This window comes from Haemorhous mexicanus, chromosome 9, assembly GCF_027477595.1.
Source record: "Haemorhous mexicanus isolate bHaeMex1 chromosome 9, bHaeMex1.pri, whole genome shotgun sequence".
NCBI lineage: Eukaryota > Metazoa > Chordata > Aves > Passeriformes > Fringillidae > Haemorhous > Haemorhous mexicanus.
In genome coordinates, this window is record NC_082349.1 from 21,382,833 (window position 1) to 21,404,248 (window position 21,416).

General features: G+C 38.4%; 1 protein-coding gene across 4 annotated transcripts in view; it reads right to left on the reverse strand.

The window, feature by feature from the left end:
• Nucleotides 1-5,679: 5,679 nt before the first annotated feature.
• Nucleotides 5,680-21,416, reverse strand: part of CAMSAP2 (calmodulin regulated spectrin associated protein family member 2) — a 79,871-nt gene continuing 64,134 nt past the window's right edge. For 2 of the 4 annotated variants that reach the window (XM_059854425.1, XM_059854428.1), the window contains 9 exons: nucleotides 20,473-20,543; nucleotides 19,900-19,969; nucleotides 16,899-19,095; nucleotides 15,700-15,836; nucleotides 14,985-15,205; nucleotides 13,879-13,978; nucleotides 11,835-11,950; nucleotides 10,453-10,571; nucleotides 5,680-8,952 (listed from right to left, as the gene is read on the reverse strand). In XM_059854425.1, coding sequence (XP_059710408.1) covers nucleotides 8,647-8,952; nucleotides 10,453-10,571; nucleotides 11,835-11,950; nucleotides 13,879-13,978; nucleotides 14,985-15,205; nucleotides 15,700-15,836; nucleotides 16,899-19,095; nucleotides 19,900-19,969; nucleotides 20,473-20,543 — 3,337 coding nt within the window. In that variant the 3' untranslated portion in view covers nucleotides 5,680-8,646. The remainder of the gene's footprint in view (nucleotides 8,953-10,452; nucleotides 10,572-11,834; nucleotides 11,951-13,878; nucleotides 13,979-14,984; nucleotides 15,206-15,699; nucleotides 15,837-16,898; nucleotides 19,096-19,899; nucleotides 19,970-20,472; nucleotides 20,544-21,416) is intronic. The other 2 variants (XM_059854427.1, XM_059854429.1) reach the window with 1 other exon arrangement.

Genomic DNA, 21,416 nt, shown 5'->3' on the forward strand with positions numbered 1-21,416 from the left:
TGGAAAGCGAAAGGGGCGGGTCGGAGCCGCCCCGCCGCGGGGGCGGGAGGCAGGGAGGGACAGATGGCGGCGGCGGCCGCGCTGGGCGGGGCCGCTTTGTTCGCGGCGGGGTGAACCCGCCCGCCCGGCGGGCAGGGCCGCGCCCCGCGCTGAGAGAACGTGGGGCGGGAGCCGGGCGGGGCTGCAGCTGCCGCCCGGCAAGTGCGGAATCCCCCGCGCCACCTGCCCATCGTCGCGGTGCTCCTGCCGATGGGAGCGCCAGCCCAGGTTCCTGATATCACTTTGCAGGAGGCATTTGGGACTGTCAAGGCAGCTCGAGTTGGAAGTAGTGGCGCGTTGGGTCTGGCACACATGCTGCGCCGTGCGGAATTTCATCAGGCGGCCGCCCACTCAGGGCCACTGGCCCCTGAACACAAAACCCGGCCCTTCTCCCTGGGAAACAAAACTCACCAGCCCGAGTCCCTGATGTCGGTTTGCAAGAGGCGCTACCGCTCGGAGTGGGCCAGGCCGTGCTCCCAGGGCTTTCCGAGCTGTCACCTGCCCTCCGACATGGCCGAGGCGCCCAGCGCTCACAGCCCACGAGCAGGGCAGGAGCGGCGCTGCCCGTCTGCCACCGCGTTTCTGCTCTTGCGGTGCGCGCTTAGAGCTTGTTGGCAGCACCTCTAATACTGCGTGAGGTGCTGCAGCGTTTCAGGTCAGCCAGGCATCGTTTTAGTGTGCTTAAGCTGTCACCTGCTTCTTGAGGTGTTGAGCGAAGCATGCATTCTCTACAGAAATCTCATGTGGGATACCTGTGTTTTGTGAAGATGTATTCATGTATAATTTGACTTTACAATTGACTTGCATTTTTGTAATTGTCAAAACATTATGGCACCTCAGTCATTACGGTGACTTGCTCTGTGTTTATATGTAGTGGTGAGATGTTAAAATGCAAGTACAGCACTTGGACAGAGTGCTTGTGAATACACTGCAATGCACTGTCAAAATGGAGACGGTGGCAATTTTCTGACAATCTGATGCGTGATTTTTTAATTTATTGGCTTTTTTAAAATTAGGCATGTGTACCATCCATCAGAGATCCATGGAAGGTTGTCGGGGATTTGTTGACTGAAGCTTGACAGGATTCTCTGTCACATTCACAAAATATCAGTGAGGTCATGTCTACCTACTAACTGTTTTTCTTTGGATCTGCTGAAGGGCAGAAGGGAACTGTGTTATTTTTTGTCTCTTCTTTCTGAAGAAGAATACAAACAAATGTCCCAAAGGCTGTCCAGAGAGGAGTGTGCCTGGTTGCACAGCAGGGACTCTGCCAGGCACATGCAGACTGTTCCACACCTGCACGTGGAACTTGATGGTTCCTTCTGTTCAAGTCCCAGCTTCACTTCCCAGGAATATGAATTTGCTGGTAAAACATTGAATACTTCTATTTACCTCCAAACTATTTGTTGCTTAGTTGCCTTTGGAGGTACTGCTTAAGAGAAAATTCTAATAATTACAGAAATGAAGCTGTTTTCCAATACATATGATACAGCAGAGATGATAAACCAGGGGGAGTGTGGAATAACAAGATGACTTTAATTGTCTAAACTGAGAGGTATGTATAACTTTACTGAGCATAGATACAAAAACTCCATTCAAAACTTTAAACTACAAAATTCTAGGTAAACACATGTAGGCTTTTAAATTTAATCTTGATTTTAGAGTGGTTTTACAGTAGTTTACTAATCTTTTGTGAAGTTGCTTTGTTTTCAATGGAGGTCCTGAGACCAAATCTGTGAGTCTGTCTCTGGATGGCTAGAAAAATAAAGCTTCTTCCCTCTTATGGACCTGAAAGGAAAATTATGAATTTAAAATTATTCTATTTTCTGCTCAGAATGTTAGATCTTTCACAGGTTAGTAGGAAATTCCTGTACTCTGGAAAGAGATTTCAAGAACTATCAAGAAGAAATATGGAAGAACAGGTAGCAGTAGTTGGTGGCCCTGCTTTGGGGGGCAATCATACTATTATTAAGTTTTGGTGAAGATACGTAGAGTAGCATTCTATGGGAAGAGAGCTGATGGAAGATCTTGTTCTGTAGTTGTTTCCAAGTCTTTACTTAAGCATAGAAACGTGCTTGGGATGGTCTCAGCTTGCTTTGAACTCCCTGCAGAGAAGGTAACTCCCACGAACAGCAAAGCCTTTGGGTGTGGGCGTTAGAGAGCTTGAAAATCAGGATTAGTGGAGGAGGAGATCTGCATTGCCTAGTGACAAAACAGGGCGCTGCAGTCTGTGCTTGGAGCACTTCAGGAAAGAAAATAGTAATTGTGTGACTGCTTTACAAATGGTGCAGGTGAGAAATGAGAGGCTGGAAAGCAGCACCGTGGAAAGGGCCTTGGGGGTCCTGGTCAATGGCAAGTTGGACAGGAGCCAGCAGTGCCCTGGCAGCCAGGAGGGACATCCCTGTCCTGGGGGCACCAGGGACAGCACAGCCAGCCGGGCAAGGGAGGGGATTGTCCTGCTCTGCTCTGCACTGGGACAGCCTCACCTGGAGTGCTGGGCAGTTCTGGGTGCCACAATGTGAAACAGACATTGAGCCATTAGAGAGAGTCCAAAGGAGGACACGAGGATGGTGAAGGGCCTTGAGGGGAAGCCATGGGGAGTGTCTGAGAGCACTTGGTCTGTTGAGCCTGGAGGAGAGAAGGCTGAGGGGAGACCTCACTGCAGTCACAGCTTCCCTGTGAGGGAACAGGAGGGGCAGGCACTTCTCTAGTGACAGTTTCAGGACCCGAGGGAATGGCCTGAATTTGCATCAGGGGAGGTTTAGGTTAAGTATCAGGAAAAGGTTTTAAACCCAGAGGGTGGTTGGGCACTGAACAGGCTCCCCAGGGCAGTGGTCACAGCAGCAGCCTGACAGGGCTCAGGAAGTGTTTGGACAATGCCCTCAGGCACAGCCTGTGATTCCTGGGGACTATCCTGTGCAGGGCCAGGAGCTGGACTCAGTGATCCTTGAGTCCCCTCCAATTCAGCTGATTCTGTGATTCTGTGTGTTGGCCCTAAAAATGGGCCAATCTTGATTTTCTGTACTCGTAACAGAACCATTCAGCTCCTTACATTTTATATATAGGTGTTCTTGTTAAAACAGAAAAAAAATTCTGTTCAAAACTATTCTGAAACAGTTTTTACTCATTTCAGGAAAGGATTTCCAAAACTTTGAGGTGACAATTCAGCAGAATTCTTGCATAATCTATAGAATTCTTTATGTCAGCACCATAGCTCCAGTTTCAGGTAGCTTAAACAAGAAAAATACTGAGCCAAAGTATAATCTGGCTTCAAGTAATTTAAATAATTGCAGGCTTGTGGGGCCTTGCCAGGTCTTGTACTGCAGACATTTAGATCAGTGATGATGAAGAAATAATAAGACAGAGCTGCTGTGATGGAAAGCTCTATATTAGCTTTTAGTCTTTCTGCAAAGCTCCATTAACTGTGACATAAAAGTACATTTAGATATTACTTAGTACATCTCCATCAAGTTCACATACCATTAACTGCAAACTTAAACACATGAAAAAAATCTTCTAGTATCTTGTTTAAACAAATTTGTCAGTGGATATAGAAATGCTTATTTACCTCTTATTTTACACATCAAGTTGTTTGTAATGTTGAATAAGAGTCTGAAGAAAGTTTTAAGTAACTTTTTTTCAGTGAATGCTTACCTTATTTGTGCTGTTTTCTGCCTTTTCTTGAATCCTGATGGTTAGTAGCTCTTCTGATCAATGGCAGTTCTGTCTAGTGTTATCCTTGAATTCAGAAATTTGATTAAAGGACTCCATCTCCCAAAGACTTTGTACTGAAATGTGCATGTTGTAGATTATTTCCTTGCCTCTTACAGCAGTGGTTTCGAATGTAAGAGCTGCTTTTCTTTCTGGGTAGAAGGAAATAAGCTGGAGCAATTTCCCTACCATGTTTGACTCATTGCTATAGTTGTCTAAGTAAAACATGTATTCTTTATTCTGTATGTAAGCAAGTAAGTCTGAAGGTAAGTGTGTATTTGTATGTATGCATATACAAACACACATCAAATATATTTTTACCTAAATGGAACATATTGCTTTTAAAAATAAAATTCTTATAAATGTACAAAGATGTACTTGTGAGATATATATTTTCCTCCTGCCACCTACACCTGGAATAAGAGAGTTTATAGGGGATTTTTTTTCCTTTTGTTGTTTTTCATTTATTTAACCAGAAAATGTAAAAGCAGCTGTAAAGGGCTGTGACTGTCAAGATATCTTTATAGCCACAATTCTCCAAGCTGCTTATCCAGCTCATTAAATTAGTAGCAAGGCAGCAAATAAATGCTAATTTGCTATTTGAAGAGATCTAAAGAGTTAAAGTTTAGCCCTGTGTCTTTTACAATAAATTGTTAAAAAGAAGACACCTGACATTGATCAGATCAGTACAGTTGGATTTGAGAAACAAAGCTATTTCTTGCATCATAGTTGAATGGCAATCGATCCAAAACCTTCTGTTCCAAGCATAACTCTACACTGGATCCCACAGCAGCACAAATTTTGAATCAGAAATTCTGTACCAATTCAGGCACACAGCACAGTCATGTTATGTCAAATTAACCAGGGCATGAGCTGAAGTTTCTCAGGGACAGTGTTATTTGCCAAAAGATAGAAAAAAACCAAAGTCTGTTCTAAAGCAGATCTGTACAAAGGCTGTTTTTAGATGAAAATTTTGAGCTGGGCTCACCACTGAAAAAATAGCTTTACTGGGTGCAAGTGTGTGTTTGTGTTCCAATATAATTCCTTGCTTGTGTCAGCCTGTTTGTGATGCTGTACAGGGAACTAACTGAGCTGCCTGAAAAAGAACCAGTTTTCACAGGGAGGAGGGAAAGCTATTAATTTTCTTCCACAGTAACTTTCAATTCAGCATTAAAAGCACTACTGTCAGATTGCTGGTATTCTTGAAGTTCCCCTTCAAACAGCTCTGCAATTCTGAGATTCTTTATCTGTGCAAGTTAGCCCAGCAGCTCAGTCTGCCTGTTGACAGTGAAGGGATGTCATGGCCACTTTCAGCAAGTCCTTGCTTTTATTCTGCAACCCAGTAGGACAACACAAAGCTCCAAACAAGGCATGATTTGGACTGGAAGAATTACTAATTCACAAATCTGGAAAAGGCCCCTCATTTTTTGGCTAGTGTTCTGTTCAAGATAGCATCACTAGCAAATACAAACAGTTTCACTAGAAGTCACACACATGCTTTATACAGTACCTTGACAAAGAGAAGATTTCACCTTGACAACCTTTCAGTCTGAAGCAAACCTTTTAACCTGACCAGTATGTTTGTGTGGCTTTGGAAAAGGAAGCTAACCAGAGCCCCAAAGTTTAAAAATGACTTAAAATGGTGAAATTCCCTTCTGAAGGGAACAGGGTAACATCTTCTTGTCCTAACAAGTGAAATATGAAGCCTATTTAATTATTTCATAGCCTTCCTCTGATAACATCAGAAATCTAGATTATCTATGGAAGCATGACCAAAGATGGTAAACAAAAGAAGAAATTGTAATGATGCATAATATTTCCTACAATTTTCACATTGCTGAAATATGAGAAGAAACAAGATTTAAACTTTAATGTCAACATTTAATAATTTTAGTTTCTATTTAGAGGTAAGCAAGAAAACAAAAAATGTTATTTTGGTGCCATGCTTTTATTTAAATGAAAGGAAAAAACTACACTGTACCACATAAGTAGCAATGACAATATTTTACAGCACAGCATTTGAAAAAATATGGAAGCTATGCTCCATAGAAGTGGACAAGTAAGCACACAATACACTGTACAATTTTCAACAGTGCCCAATAAATCAGAATTAAATAGCTGAATTTGGCTTTAAACAGCCAAATAATAAAAACTAACAGTCATACTAACATTAAAAAAAAAAAAATAAAATTCAGTAGCTATTATGACTGTTAGAAGATGAAATTCTGCTCCAAAAACTAAGACGAGAGTTTGGCAATTCAGTCGTAGCAACAATAATAATACCCCTGATGAAAGCACCAGTGTGTTCTGGAAAGGTCAGTGATAAATACTGGCCTTTATGGAAAGCTTTCTTTTTTTTTTCTTTTTCTTTTTTTTTTTTTTTTAAACATGATCCCAACCAAAGATCCACTGTAATTAGAAAATTTGCAGGCTTAAAAAGGAAAAGCATCTCTAGCTTTACTTTTCCTGTATTAAGTAAAACCTTATACTGCGAGCAATGAAATTTTCAACTGCATTATTCACATTCTACTTTTAACATTGCACAAATCTTTAACCTGTTGACAAATGCAAATTTCATTATACATTCAGATAGATTTTAAATTACTCAAAGAATTCCTGCCACATATAAGCTCACTTTGATTAGGTTGATGCCTGTGTCTTTATGGTGTCGCAAATCTTCAGTTAAATCATAGAACAGATTTTAGAAATAAAAAGCCTCCCATGATAAAACTTCTTTTGAAGTTATTCACCATATGTGTGTCAGTTAATTCCAACCTCCTGGTTTCTTGAATCACTGTATATTATACACAGTTTCATACTGTTATTCAAGATGTTCCTACAATGGTATCTGTAGGAAGTGTCTAACAGGCAGAATGTGCAAACCCTCTTTCCCCCCCTTTTTAATATTATTTATATCCTATATACACAATATGTATACACTTGAATTATAAGAGTTACATATCCTGGTGATATACATGCAAACAGTAGGAATCAGCTAACCACAAATAGTTTTGAGCCACATACATATTAAACATGTATTTTAAAGTGTTTTTTCTTTTTTTTTTTTACAGTTTTAACAAATATACATAAATATAAGAACATAAATTACAGTAAACTGACAGCATCTTTGAGAAAATGTTTATAATCCAGATGCACTGATGCCTAAGGCCTTATAATAATTTAAAAAAGGACTGTTCTAAACTGCTTAATGACATCTCATTCCTGTGCATCTTTTCTCTAAGTAAATGAGCACATGGTAGTAGTGAGGCAGTTTCTCTCAAAGCAGTTTAATGAGAGAAATACGAACATCATTTTCGTCTCCCATGGAACTGAATGGACTACATACTTATAGCACAACACTGTCTTATGTGAATGGAGTTGTCACAACACTGAAACACAACAGAATCACAAATCATTCAAGTCTTTTCCTGAGAATGAGATTTCCCTCCCCCCCAACAAATTCTCTGGTGTACGGTGTTATCAGAATAGCCACAGATTTAGGGGAGGCTTCAAGTTTGTGTTTTCTTTTTTTTTTTTCAGAACAGTGCTATGTTAAAAGCAAATTATAAGAGAAAGAAATGCTGAAATGGGATAGTGATTTATAAACTAATCAAACACTGTTTTGAAATAAAATGCAGCCCTTTATAAATAATACTGAAATATGCCTAGAGTTTGGTTTTGCAAATGGTCATGTTACAGATTTACTGAAATGTCAGTTAGGCTTTTTTGCCATATGTACTTAAAAATTTCTGTGTCACAAGACATCACCTGTTAGTGTCAAGAAAACAATTTACAAAGACACAGTGAAAATTATCAGATGTCTGTTCCCTAGGAAACTGATTCAAGTCCGAGTTGGCAGATCTGAAGGCAGGAAGTGGCCTGGATCTTAAAATCAATGGGAATTAGATATACAACTCCTCAAAGATCTGTGACTTAGTGAATTCTGTGATTCTTCTGAATATTTAGTGCTCTGTTAGGCAACATCAGGGATCTAGTTCTGAATGTTTCATGAGTTCCTGTTCCTTCCTTGAAGAAGCAGGACCTGACCATGAGCTCTCTCTCCAGCTGGAGCAGTGCAAAGCAATGAACGCACACTTGCTTAAACCATTTCAGAGACCTACCAAATCTTTTTACTTTGAGTTTTACTGATGTTATGAACATGCACATGGTCAGTCATTACATCTCAGATGGCAACTTACTGAAACAGAAATAATTGCATCACCTTTACCCTGAGTTGTTAAATAATTCATTTGAAGAAAACTTCAAGCAGTTCAAAGGTTTTTCCTTTACTGTTTAGTTTATAAGCAAATCAGTACTATTGAATTGAAAAAGAATTATAAATACACAGGGGAACGAATCTTGATTTTGTTACAGCACACGTAAGGATCTTGGAGAACAGACCCATTCAGCTGTTATTCAGTGACATACAATTTATCATTTAGTCTTTACTGTAAGTCAGTATGCAAAGTTCAATGGTATCGAGAATATTAAGAAGTTTTTCTTTAGTGAAAGAAAAATATTTCAAGACAAGCACAAATACAAACATATAAGGCAACAGATGTAAAAAATGTAGTTTGAGTCACTAAAGAGGAACATTCAGTGCTTCAGTGTATCTAATCAAAATACAGAGCAAATATACTCTATATGTTGCATTAGCACATACAAATCTCCACACAAATCAAACATTTCTGTAATCACTCATAATTATTCACCTAAGAGTTATCTTCTGCACTCCTAAACACTGTGTTTACATTCCAGTTGGACATGATAATAGAACTCGGTGTCCAGTTTTAAGTTCTAAGAGTCTCGTTGGCAACTAGAAATCTATTTCCTATAGGCAGTAAAGATGAAGTGCAAGTTTATCATAATTGTCTCAAGGAAATTTTTTCCCATCTACTATGCCTTGGTGGGTAAGAGTTTCTTAGGAGTTACTGGTCTCTTGGTTTGCCACAAATGGCTGTGAATGGTAATTGCATCAACACTGGCAGACAAAGTTTTGGCAGGTATGTGGCTAAATTGCTTTCTGTCAGAGTTGTATTTATACAGTCCCTCTATCATTTTCTTTGTGATAGATTTGGGACCTATTCCTGTTAACTTATTGATTTCTTCAGTATCAGGGCAGTACGTATACAGAGATCTGAACTGGCAGCCTGAATCCCGGAACAAGATTAAGAAATTATTGGCATCAGATTTTTCCATTTCCTTTAAAAGAAAAAAGAAAGAAAGAAAAACACTCAGATTATGAATTTTGCATTGTAATTAGAAAACATTTCAATTAATTAGATTTCATTTTGAATCAGTTTTCTACCAGAGCTGAAACTTATGTCTAACTCTGTCCACTAAAAGACCTTATTTTCAATCATTAGAATTTGCTAAGCTTCACCCATCTGAATTTTGATAGGGTAGATATCCATGTCAACCAAAACCTAATTTATTTAGACAATTTCAGCTATACTTGTTTAGTTGTACATCAAGAACAGACATCCCAAAATCTTTTTGTAGACCAAATAAAAATTCTTTTCATCATCCATTTCATCAAGTTGGTTTAACACTTGCAAGTTTGGGAACAGGAAACTTGAAACGTGTCTCGATATGTCTGAAAGATCCTCTGGTGCTAAAATGGAATTTCAGTCATCCCTAATCCACTCCAGGCTTGGTCAAACTGTGAAGTCAGTTGAAATGTATTGAACAGAAATTTTTAATTAGCTGAAATCTTCAGATTGCTATTTCACCTAACAGATGATCTTTGAGACACATGCCCTGAAAAAATACAGCTTCTATCAAGTGATGTATGCACCTTCCTTGAGTTAAGCATGACATTTGTGCACCTATTTTTTTCTGGGATTTCTGAGGGTCATTTTGCTCCCAGTTACTTAAACTGCAAGAGTGTGTGCTGATTCCTGACTTGATATTTCCAAAAAGTGTCTGGAAAGGCAGAGAAAGCAGCATCTAGACATGGATGCAGGATTATGAAGAGAAGAAGGGGCAAGAAATACTGCTGTGAAGTTTATTCCAGAAATGAAATTCAGTCTGGATTCCAAGTGTCTGTGAGGTTTTATATCAGTTAATCTGTTGGATTTGTCATACTTGGTAAATGGAACAGTCCTGTTACTCTCAAGGCTCAGACTCAGTGTAACTTCTTTTGCCTGGGAACACAGTGTCCCTGAGTTTTTACAATATCTGTGCATTTTCAGAAAGGTTTATAGCAGTGTAAGAGAGAAGACTGGAAGGCACCTTCCTACAGTACAAGTCCTGAATTTGCCCTACTGCTCGGAAACTGGAGAAGAGCCTAGAAGGGATGTATTTCAATTCTTTCTGTTCAGGAGGGTGCTGTGCTTTAGTTCTGAAGTTCCCAACCTGAGGATCTCCATGTATAAGAGAAAACAACTTAGTGAGCAAAATATGAAAGCCTAGATATTGAAGTTCCCCCATAAAACAAGCACTAACTATCAATTAAACATGTGAATGAATTCAGCTCCCTGTGCTGCACGTACAAAGTAACAGCTCTCGTTTCTACAGCACTGAGAACCTTTCTGCCTACACAAGGAAGCAAGTCACAGAAGTTACTCAGTCCCTTCACTGACTGCTGCCATCATCTCTAAGGTTTCCTTTCAATGTCAGCATTTCTGCTTTAGAGTCTCCATAATGCTTGACTTTGGTTTGACGTAGGTGTTTGTGCTTTTATGGGAAAAATACTCTTACCTCCAGAATCTTTTTCTTTTGACCTTCATTTACTTTTCCAGCTAGGCAGCAATGTGCCAGTGCATTCTGAATTATATACTTATTGGATTTAGCACTGGGTTCTTTGAAGAGCTTTGGTCCTATGCAAAAGGAACAGCAAATAAGGTAAATTAATCAATAAACCAACAAAGAGTTACTTTGAATGCTGTGAAGCATTTCTGGTGTGGAACTTTTGCATGCATAGAAACACAAATCCAGGAATAAGGTTAGAGACCACAAATTTCACGACCAAGTAAAATGTCATTCAGCTGTCACTGAATTTACTTAAAAATGTGTCTTTTATTATTAAATCATTATTATTGGCAGCCTTGGTAAATTTTTTTTCTCAGAAGACCTTTACTTTTGCTTTTTCTAAACAAAATTTTAGTTGTCCAGGAGACAGCAAAGTCTTTTTCTTTTTCTACACCTGTAATTTCAAGGGTGTGAGGTATAACAATGAGGCATATGCAGTGCTTAGAGTAACTTCTGCCTTTCCTCTTTGGAATTCCAGAAATGTTTTACCCAGAACCAGGGATAAAAGATCTGGTCTTACACTTGACAGGTTATTCTGTCTGTAAAATTATTCATCTGGTTGAAGGAGAAATGTCCTGGTTTAATTTCTGAAATGTCTGTGCTCTTGGGTCAAGTCCATTTAAAAAAAACCCAACACGTGAGTACCAATTAGGAAAAGAATGTGCAAGCATCAATTAAATTTAAGATTAAATCTGTTTGTCTAAGCTTTGGGGGGAAAAAAACTAGAAAATACCTAACCATATGCTACTGTTCTCACAAACAAAGTGATATCAGGATGGCAAAAGTGGAGCTTTTATAAGGCTGAGGATGCAAGGTCTTGGCAGTATCATGAGTGGCATAGTTAGAGAAAAGGGAGAAAAATACCATTATGATTTGATTCATAATATAATAAAGAATGAGTAGTCTGATCATAAAGCTCTAAATAAACAACAAAATATCTGTTAGGAAACAAATAGTGCAGAATATTTATATTAGCATTGTTAGGAAGACTTCTTGCTGCTGCAATTTGGTTTTTGAATTTTGTAACTCTGTTCTAAACTGAGTTGAAATATCAACACTTTGTGCCTTGCTAGACACACTACTGAAGTACAAAATGATGTGTGAGCCCATGTGCTGTTCTGAGCCTGACTGCAGTTTATTATGGTTATCACAAATGCTATTGAGTCAGTACTCTAATTTTGGATTAAAAATGTTAACCTTCTATTATTAGCCTCTACTTTGAAAGGTAAAACTCAATCAAGTTTTAGGAAACCAAATCAAGGTAACTGTAAACTTTTCATGCATAAAACCACCAATAGGCAGGTACTTTTCTGACCCTTGTTGCCACTGACCTGTGTATTCTGTAGCAGAGGCGACTGAAGAAGTTGTAGATGCATTTTCCCAATCTTTTTCTCCATTACGACTCCCACAGCGACTTGGGGATAAAAATCCTTCCACAGATTCAGACCTAAACATTAGTTTTAAAATCTATTTTAAAAATTCGTAATGTTCAGCTGGGAAGCCTTCTGATATGAAAAGCAGGCAAGGTAGAACACAATGATTTGAATTATAAACTATAAACCTAAATGCACAATATCTAGTGTGTTTTGAGTGATGCAGGAAGTTGGTCTTTAGGTGAGGTATATGTTAATTTTTGGGCCACATCTGAGGGACAGAAACCTAAGAGATGTTTTTGGTTGTGAAACAGAATTACAAAGTGGAAATTTGGGTTACTTTTAACACGTACTGGCAAACCAATGTTGTCTCATGTAGTGAACAAACCAGTTCTTGATAAAATGATGAATATGAAGTAAAAATTTAGTTGACTTACATTTATGACTGCAACAACTGTCAGTGAGAACTGCTGAATTTAAAACAGCAAAACAATTTCCCTTCTAGTTTTTGTTTTCACAGACAATAACTTCTGGTGCTGTAATTCTTCAGGCTGTGCTCAAATGTGGATAATTTTGCATTTAAAGATCTAAACAAGATTGTCAAGTTTTCTTAAATTATTACAAGATATTTAAAATTTTTTGATTGGCTACTGCAAAAGCCAGTCAAATTTGCAGTTTGGAATGAAAGTTTTTTTAAGTGAGAAAAAGGCACAGAATAAGGAAAAAAGTGGTATCATATCAAAATTTGTGTGCCTGCTCATTTTCAGTAAAATCAGCAACAGATGAAAATTCAATTTATAATATATCCTGCATCTTTTGTGATTAGCACCTCCATGAAGAAGGTGACAAATGTATCACTGAGATTCTCTCAGTGATTCTCAAAAACAATGGTGATGTGAGGACAAGGTGATAATATGGGTTTGAAAAGTTACTGAAAATTCTTTCAACTCTGTTGCTTTTATAATGCTTTAAAAGTCTCAGTCTGCTAAACAAATCCAAAGCCTGAGGAAAATGTACTGCTCATTAAATCATAGTACAGCAGTGTACAACTCCAGCTCCATACACAGGGGTTACCTCCTGCAAAGCCTGTGTGGATGAGCAACATCAAGCCTTTTCTAATAGCTAATATAGCTGGAAGAAATCCCCCTTTCAATTAAAACTGCTAATTTTTAAGAGATGACAAGAGATATTAGGCTAATTGAATAATTTATGAAAGCTTCTTATGTAATAACTGGAAAGTCAGTTCTTGAGACATCAAGGTAATTGAGAAGTCAACTGAAGCCAGCTGCAGGTTTGTCAGAGCTGATGAAAAATGTGTAGTGGCCATGAAGACACAACAGGCGATATCAGAAAATGTAGTACTCCTTATCAATCCCCTTCTCCTAGTTTGCTTTTCTTCACTTTTTCTTTTTTTATACAAAGAAAATAGTATTTGTCTGAATATTATCAAATAGTTCACAGAAATAGTGATTTTCTTCTGAATGATAATATGGGGTTTGCATTAAAAAATTTTTTTTTTTCTGTTATTTTCAGGTGGTTTTTAATGCAAAATAAATTCTGGTGTTTGGAAAAGGCTGAAGTCCTTGTGAGCATTCAATAATTCCCTGTACAACTGCTAAGGAAAAAAAAAACAAACAGAAAATAAACTTCTATGTTAAAAAAAGAAAAGCAGCCACGTAGCTGCATGTAGCATACAGATTTAGCAGAATACCCATAGGTTGAGCTTGGATACAAGCAGGTGAATTAAAGAGGCTGTGTGAACAGCATTTTGTTTTGACCTCATTTATACCTGCCCAACTGGTTTACTTGGTAAAATCTGCAAAACAAATGACCATGGCTTGGTTCCCGAATGTCTGACAGTGGAAACTATCCACGTCTCAAATGAGGAGAACATACCTGTTCTCGGAGTGCACAATATATACACGACCTCTAAAAAATTCATGCTAGTTTTATACAGCTGATTACAAAATTTTATTACATGAAATGGTTATTTTAGCTTTACCTTGGTGTTCTCTTGCCTGACTGCACACTCTCATTGTCCCCTGTATTCAGCGATGCCAATGAAAGACTAGATACTGAAAAAACACGATAAAGCTGTGAACCTGGATAAAAACAAAGTTAAAGCTTATAAACCTATGCAAGTAGGAGAGTCTGTTCATCAGACCAACACCAGCATCTGAAAGTCAGTAAGGGTTTTCTGCATGATATACCTGCATGCATATGTGCTGTCCTGTAAACACCTGCTGTCACCCAGCCTTTGGCAGCCACTGGGGATGGGCTGAGGCTAAGCACTAATGGGAAGCACGAACATGGGAATATTGGCACTATGCAAATCAAAGGATGCAATTAAAGTTAATAAGTCCTTTTAAAAGAGAGCTTAAGAGACTTAATTTAAAGCTTGGGATGGATTCTTGGAAGGTCTTAAGGAAATACTTTAAATTACACTGGAAGACAGAGGGAAGCAGCCAGAGAAAACGTACCACAACAACAAGGGGAGAGGAGGCTGTAACAAAAAGGATCACTGAGCAATCTGGTTATTTTTTCTAATTGTAAACTGACAATACTTCTTCCAGCCATTACTGCAAGTTCTGTATTATCTAAAAGAATGGTAAGTTGTTCCACATGGTTAGTGCTGCTATGTTCTTAATTACACATGCAGTTGGTGAGCAAAATAGAAAATAGCCATGAAACATAAAAGTAACTTTCAAATTTTAATTTTGTACGTATTGTGTGAGTTTAAGAATTCTTACCTTATGGTCACCATTTTATTTACTGATCCCTTATCTCCCAACTTTTATTCATTCTTAGCTCTACAGGTGCAAGAAGAGATTAGTGAAGAAAACACGGGTGTGCATGAAACTTGCAACACATTTTCATCCCTCCACTGGGGTTTCAGAGCTAACATTTTTGTTTGTTTATATATGCATGCATGCATAGCAGGTAAGTGACATTCATCTTTCCATTTCTATGCCAAATTTTGCTTTCCAGTTTGGACACGTGCAGTTTCAATGTAGCACAAGACTCATAAACGCACGTGCTTGTTAGGACCAAAACCCAAGCTGGTGTTTTAGCATGAACAGACTCTTTTTCCATGGAAACATTTGTTACCTGGTGGACCTTTGATTGGTGTCTTAGGTGATTCAATATGATCTCTGTGAATAGATTTTGGACGTGGCTTTTTCTGTTTGATTGAGAGGGAACGTGGCTTTATGACAGTATCCATGTCCTCCATAAGCTTTAGTTGTTTCCTTCTCATGTATTCCTGCTTAATAAATTCTCGCCGTGCTCGTTCATCCTCCTTCTTCTGACGTTCTTCTTCTGTTTTGCGTCTAAAAAAATGACCAAAAAAATTCAGCAGTAGAAATTTTCCAAATAAGGGATTTCATCTAGCACAGTGAGGACAACACAGGCATCAGAATTTTTGGAACTTCAGTGTTCTCAAACACCAGTAAGAGACAATTGCTTTTAAATTTTTTTACAATTTTCAGACAATTTAAACTTTTGGGGATATTGCTACTAATAAAACCAAACACAGGTTTATGAGCTTCACTGCTGTAACTGAGTAACCCTCGTGCATTTGTGAAGGAAGAGCTGTGAAGAAGCTGTGCTCAGGCCAGCACAGCTCCCAGCCTGAGAGAGCTACAGACTGATGCCACCTGCTGTCCTGCAGAGCCACCTGGGCTCCTCTGCACATCTGGCTCTAGCAGTGAATAACTCGGATATTAAGATGCAATTCTTTGACATGCAGGTTACACTTTTTACTAAAGAAGACATTTTTATGTTCACTATTACTGTTCATTTGAATTAGGACATGTAGTTTTACCTTGTCTCTTCCTTCTTATGTTCTAGTTCTGCTTCCAGCTGCTGCTTTCGAAGCAAAGTCTCTCTTTCCCTTCTCAAACGCTTCTCCAACAATGCTGCTCGTTTCATTGCCATATCATTTTCTGCCTTTTGATCGTCCTAGCAACCGTTTTTGAAGGAAAAGGACCAAAAATATTAAGATCTCTAAATTCAGCAACTGCTTTTGCTAAGTCATTAAACATTTAATTTTGTACACTAGGTATCCTAACATACTCTTGTAGTCTTTGGAATAAGTTTACTTTTCAAGATTTTCCTTAAGACTCTTAAAAACTTCATAATGGAATTTTTCCTTCCCGAGTCAAACAAAATTCAACACTGATATGAGAAAGCTTGCTAAGTGAGATATTTTAGTTTTGAGTCAGATCCCACATAGCATAAACTTCTTTCAGCTTTGGAAGAGTCTACATGTATGGACATGAAGGTAATTATAACAAACCCCAATAATTATGCATCATATAAAAGTAACTTCTGAGCAAGCCAGGTGTTTTGTTAGAACTGAGGAATGCCTCCAGACAAGCTAGGTCCATCTAGATACATGATACAAAATGTTGGGGTATTCTAAGATGGAAATAAGTCTAGACCACTGTCTTACAATATGCATTACAGTTAAAAGCCTGTCTGAATACAGCTCTTTAATAAAAAGTCTCCAAGAAGTGCTCCCAAATACAAACTTCAAAAGGGAGTCTCAACAGACTTATACCTCCTTAGCCAGCTGAGAGAGGAAAAAAGGCTCTCCAAAGTGCAATTCAAAAATGTGAATAATTTTTAAAAATGAAGGCTGTTATGTACTTCAAAAAATTGTAGTTAAATTTGGGAGTGAGGTGAGGAAGTGACCGTGAGATGTGAGCATGCTTAATCAAGATCACCAAAACACATGTTAAAAAAAAAATCTACATTCAGCATGGATCTTCAACACCAAGGCCTCCAAGCACTCTTCCATAACTATGCATGGAAAGGGATACTCTGACATGCTCCGAACTGCAATATGGTAGAATCTCACCACACTTATGATGCCAAATTAATAAAGTCCAAAAGATAAGCCTGCACATTTAGAGTTGCAGTACTATCTGCTTTGACTTCAATCATCAGCAACATCCACATTTCAATTAAAGATTTAAACAAAGCTTAACAGCTGACATACACATCCACTAGTTCTCTTACCTTAAAAAAGAATCCACAACATACTTTCTGGTCATCTTCAAACTGTTCTCTATCACTCTCACCTTCATATTTCTCGACAGATACCTCACTTTTTTCTGGTGGCTTTAAATCTGATAAGGAAACTTCAATTAAGTTGGCTGTTTTGGGAGCTGGAGGTGGTAAAATCGGTTGGTTTAGCTGATCTTCATTTGGGGTGAGGCAGACGGTCTCTGTGATAGGCTGAGATAATACTTCAGAAACATTAGATTCAATAGGCTTAATCTCCTTTTCCTCCAACTTCTGCTCACCCTGTTTTGGCAATTTTGGTCCTTCTTCTTTTGCTACCTCTTCTGTAGGCTTGACTTCTTTCAAAAGATTTCCCTTTAACTGAGGTTCGCTTACATGTTCACCGTCATCTCCAAAGCAAACAAACGATCTGGTCTGAATGGGAACCTGACTGGGGGAAAACCTCCTCAAACGGGGAAGGCTGTCCACAGACCGTGGGGCAGTCAAGGTACGGTTTAGAGGCGTTATTTTCAGTTCATTTGGCCTAGGAGTCCTTTGCATTTTAATGTGAAAAGAGGCATTCTTCCTGTTGGAAGATTGTGGAGATTGATGTGTAGAGCGAGGAGATTCCTGTGAGAAAGGTGCAACAGGAGCTGGAGTTCCCCCTTGCCTTGAAGAAGACTTAAAGTCCCGAATCTGCTTCTGAGGAGAAGGCTGAGGAGGAGAAATAACCCAAGCCTGTTGCTCTCTCATTTGCATCAGCATCTCCTGCTGAAGGGATAGACGTTGCATTTCTTGTTGTAGAAAGTGTAGGGAAGAGTTTAGTTTTTCAATAGATTTTGTATATTCTAAGAGATCTCCATCATTAATATTTTCTTCTGAGGGGCTTGCTAAATTCCATTGCTTTTCAGCATCCCCAGAAGTAGCAGGAGATTTTATCCATTTGCTATGAGAATTTTCTGGGTTTTCTTTTATTAATTCTGAAGTCTTACTAGTTTGGTCATCTGATTTTTCAGTTTCTTTTTCTTTCAACCGATTACTTTCAGTGAATACCTTCTCATCTTCAGCTCCTGCTGCTTCCTCTCGGAGAGGTGATACCCCATCCCCTTTCTTTTTCACAACATTGAGAAATGCTGTTCTTCCCATTTTCTGCCGCTGCTTTGTGAATGCAGCTTCAACTTTCTTCTTCTGTGCTTCAATGGCTCGCCTCTTTTCCTCTAGCTTCATCCTCAGCTGTACCATTTCAGAAGCCAGTAACTGTGTAGTGTCTCTTCCTTGAGGAACAGATGCCTCCTCGGGAATGTGAGCCCAAGCAACCATATGAGGGATGTTCAGCTCAGACCCTTCTGGTGTGGTTTTCTGAGAACTGCTTCCACTGCTTTTACTATCTGTGTGATTCAACTTCCTGAATTTCTGCTCAGCAAAGCTGGTCATTTTAACCCCTGAGCTCGAAGAAGCACTGCTGCCTGCCTGTGATTTAGTACTTACTGAGCTGGGACAGGGACTTAATTGATCTCTGTGATTGCCAGCCCGCATGTCGTAATCCTGGAGAAATTTAGATGGTTCCTCCATGTCAGAGTCCATGCTTACGGTGTAATCTCTCAAAGAAGAATCCTCATCCATTGTCTCAGGGATATCTTCTGATGGGACATGTATTCCAGTATCTACTTCTGTGTTGTCAGTCACAGGACTCAGAGCACCTTTAGTGTCTGTGATTATATCTGGGGTAGTCTGATTTGATTTAATGTTTGAATTCAAGATGCTCATTTCCCGATTGTGAAGAAAGAACCCATTTGTAATTTGGTCTGTTTGGAGAAGTCTGGGAGATTTTTCAGTGTCATGAATTATCTGCAAAGCCTCCTCAATGCTCGGCGTCTCAATCTGATTGCCAAAATCATCCAGAACTGCCCTGTTTTGCAGAGCTCCATTTGGAAACCTGTAGTGTCTGGTCTCATTGGCATTTCTTTGATTTGCATTAAGAGACTGATTGGCCTTTGTCATGTCCTTTTCCTCTTCAATGTCTTGATTCTCCTCTTCTCCATTTACTGGTTTGAAGGACAGATTTTTTCTAGAATGCCTCGGCATGCGGTTGATGTTTCCTGTAAGGCCTTCATTGCTCACAGATCTAGGAATTCCTCTGTTTGGAGTAGAGGCTGGAATGCTTTTCTCTTTGTCAAAAGGAATGTCAAAGGAAACTCCATGTACTGATGACCTAATAGAGATCAGAAAAAAGAAAGTAACTGAGCAACTTGTGGTTATTAATAAAAATAACAATATCTTTGTATTTGGTTTTAATATTATTTTAAGCTGGTAATATTCAAGGCACTGTTAGGTGTACTGTATTTTGCCTAGCTTCAAATGTAATAAACATGCATATATTTTTAGATAGATATTTTTAGATGGATAAATAGATATAAGTACAATAAATGTTCAAAAAGCGCAATAGATTAGAATGTAACATTTTCTTCAGACTCAGCCAATGCTTTTTATTACTTGGAATAAATTCTGGGCATTTTAGGAGTACAGGAATTGCCACCATAGATCAGAAGGAAGGTGTGAAAAGACACAGTTTACACACCACTATAATTCCTACCATTTTAACTTTGGTTTATACCCTACAGATGAAGAGTTTATGACTGGTCTAACTGAAAACTAAAACATTCAGCCTGATTGTTCTTAGCATTCCCAAAATAATACAAGCTTAAATGCTACTGAGATCATTATTGTTACCACATTTAGTTCACTGTGATGAGTAAATATGAACATATTTAACACCAACAGTTCCAATATTTGAAGTATACCTCTTTTAGTATAAAGAATAAATTATTTATTTCTGAAGATTGTTTCCTATTAATCAGTTTTTAATCCATTATATGGTTTTATCTTTTTCTACTTTTTCAAGCAGCTTACAAGAATTCTCATTACAGGACTCTGAAAATCCAAACTACAATGGAGCATTTACTACTACTCATAACCAAACCCCAGTATTTTGTAACCAGCTTGTAAGACTGCTTACCTTTTCTCTTTGGGCCATGTCCCTACTTGCCCATCTACATAAGACATTGAGGTGGACCTTCTGATGACTCCTAAGTGAAACCAAAACAGGACCCAATGTAACTACTGTGAAAAATGATTTTAGCATCACTTTCTGTTGCTTTAACAAATGGATTTGCTTCACTACTCAGAACACTGCAATGGCAAAAAAGTGTTTATATATTGAAAATACAACTCAAGCCAATTTCATCCTGAATATATATTTTACCCCTCATCCCTCAAAGAACTTACCAATGTGTAAAATATTATACAAATCCAACTAAAATATGCCACAAATATTTGCTGTAAGCCATCTTCCACATAAAGAAAAGAGAAGTCAAATAAAAAAACCACACACAATGTATTTGGTACAATCTTCCCACTTGTACATTTTATAAATGACAGAAGTCAATTATGTAAATGAATTAATTTTTGATGTAAAGGTGTCCCCCTCTTTCTGCATAAATGATGTTTGAATAAATACAAGCAGGAGAGCAATTTACTCAGGGGACAACACCTATCTCATTGCCTCTCCCAGCCCTTTGTGAGTTGTTACCTGGAACAGATGAATAAGGCTGCTGGGGTGTATGCAGTTGGTGAGGGGGTGTGTAAGCTGGGCTCTCCAATCTATAAAGCAAGAGACATTAACTTAGAATTAATACCTCAAAAGCCACAATACAAAGGCCAACCAGTCACCCTGTTGTTGGCCAAGACAAAGACAAGATTTTTTTGTTTTTTGTGATGAGAAAGAAAGTGAGGGATAGCTCTCTTCTGGAAATATTAATTTATCAACTAAAAAGAGAACACTGTAATAACCTTGGAGTGGGACTAATGCAGGAGGACCAAAAAGTCAAAAAGGTATTTTTCATACACAAACAGCCACAGACCTGCTGCACAAGTTTTGTTAATGTACTTGTCTCCTGATTTATTTCATGTAAATGTCTCTCTTAGAAGGTTCCATTTTTTAGGCTTGATTTCAGTAAAAGGTCGAAACAGCCATGAGCAAAATGAGGCAGCTCCTACTGGCCTCAAAACTGAGTGATTGCAGCCAATATCACATACTTTCCATATATTTCTATTTTCAGTTGCTTAGTTTGAAACTTCTGCTTTGTGTCTGGACTGCAACATGCACTAGAAGTGGATAAAGAAGACTTTTGAGAAAGACATGACTTTATAAATAAAAAAATCTATTCACTACTAAAGGAGTAATTATAGAGATTTCCTCTGTTTCTAGTTATACAGATACTTTATTTGGTTTACAGAGAAGGTCTATAATTGAGTAGCTGTGTTAATCCAGGATGGGATTAACATAATTCAATGTTTTGATCAAGGTGCTTTTTCATGATCAGAACAAAGACACATACATAAAGACACATGGATTTGTATGTAAAACACTTCTTGAGGAGCCAGACTTCAAACACAAGCTGGATTAAATCCTTTCATGTTTTGAATTTTGTCCACTGAATTGAAGAGCACACTCCCAAACTCACATTTTTCAGA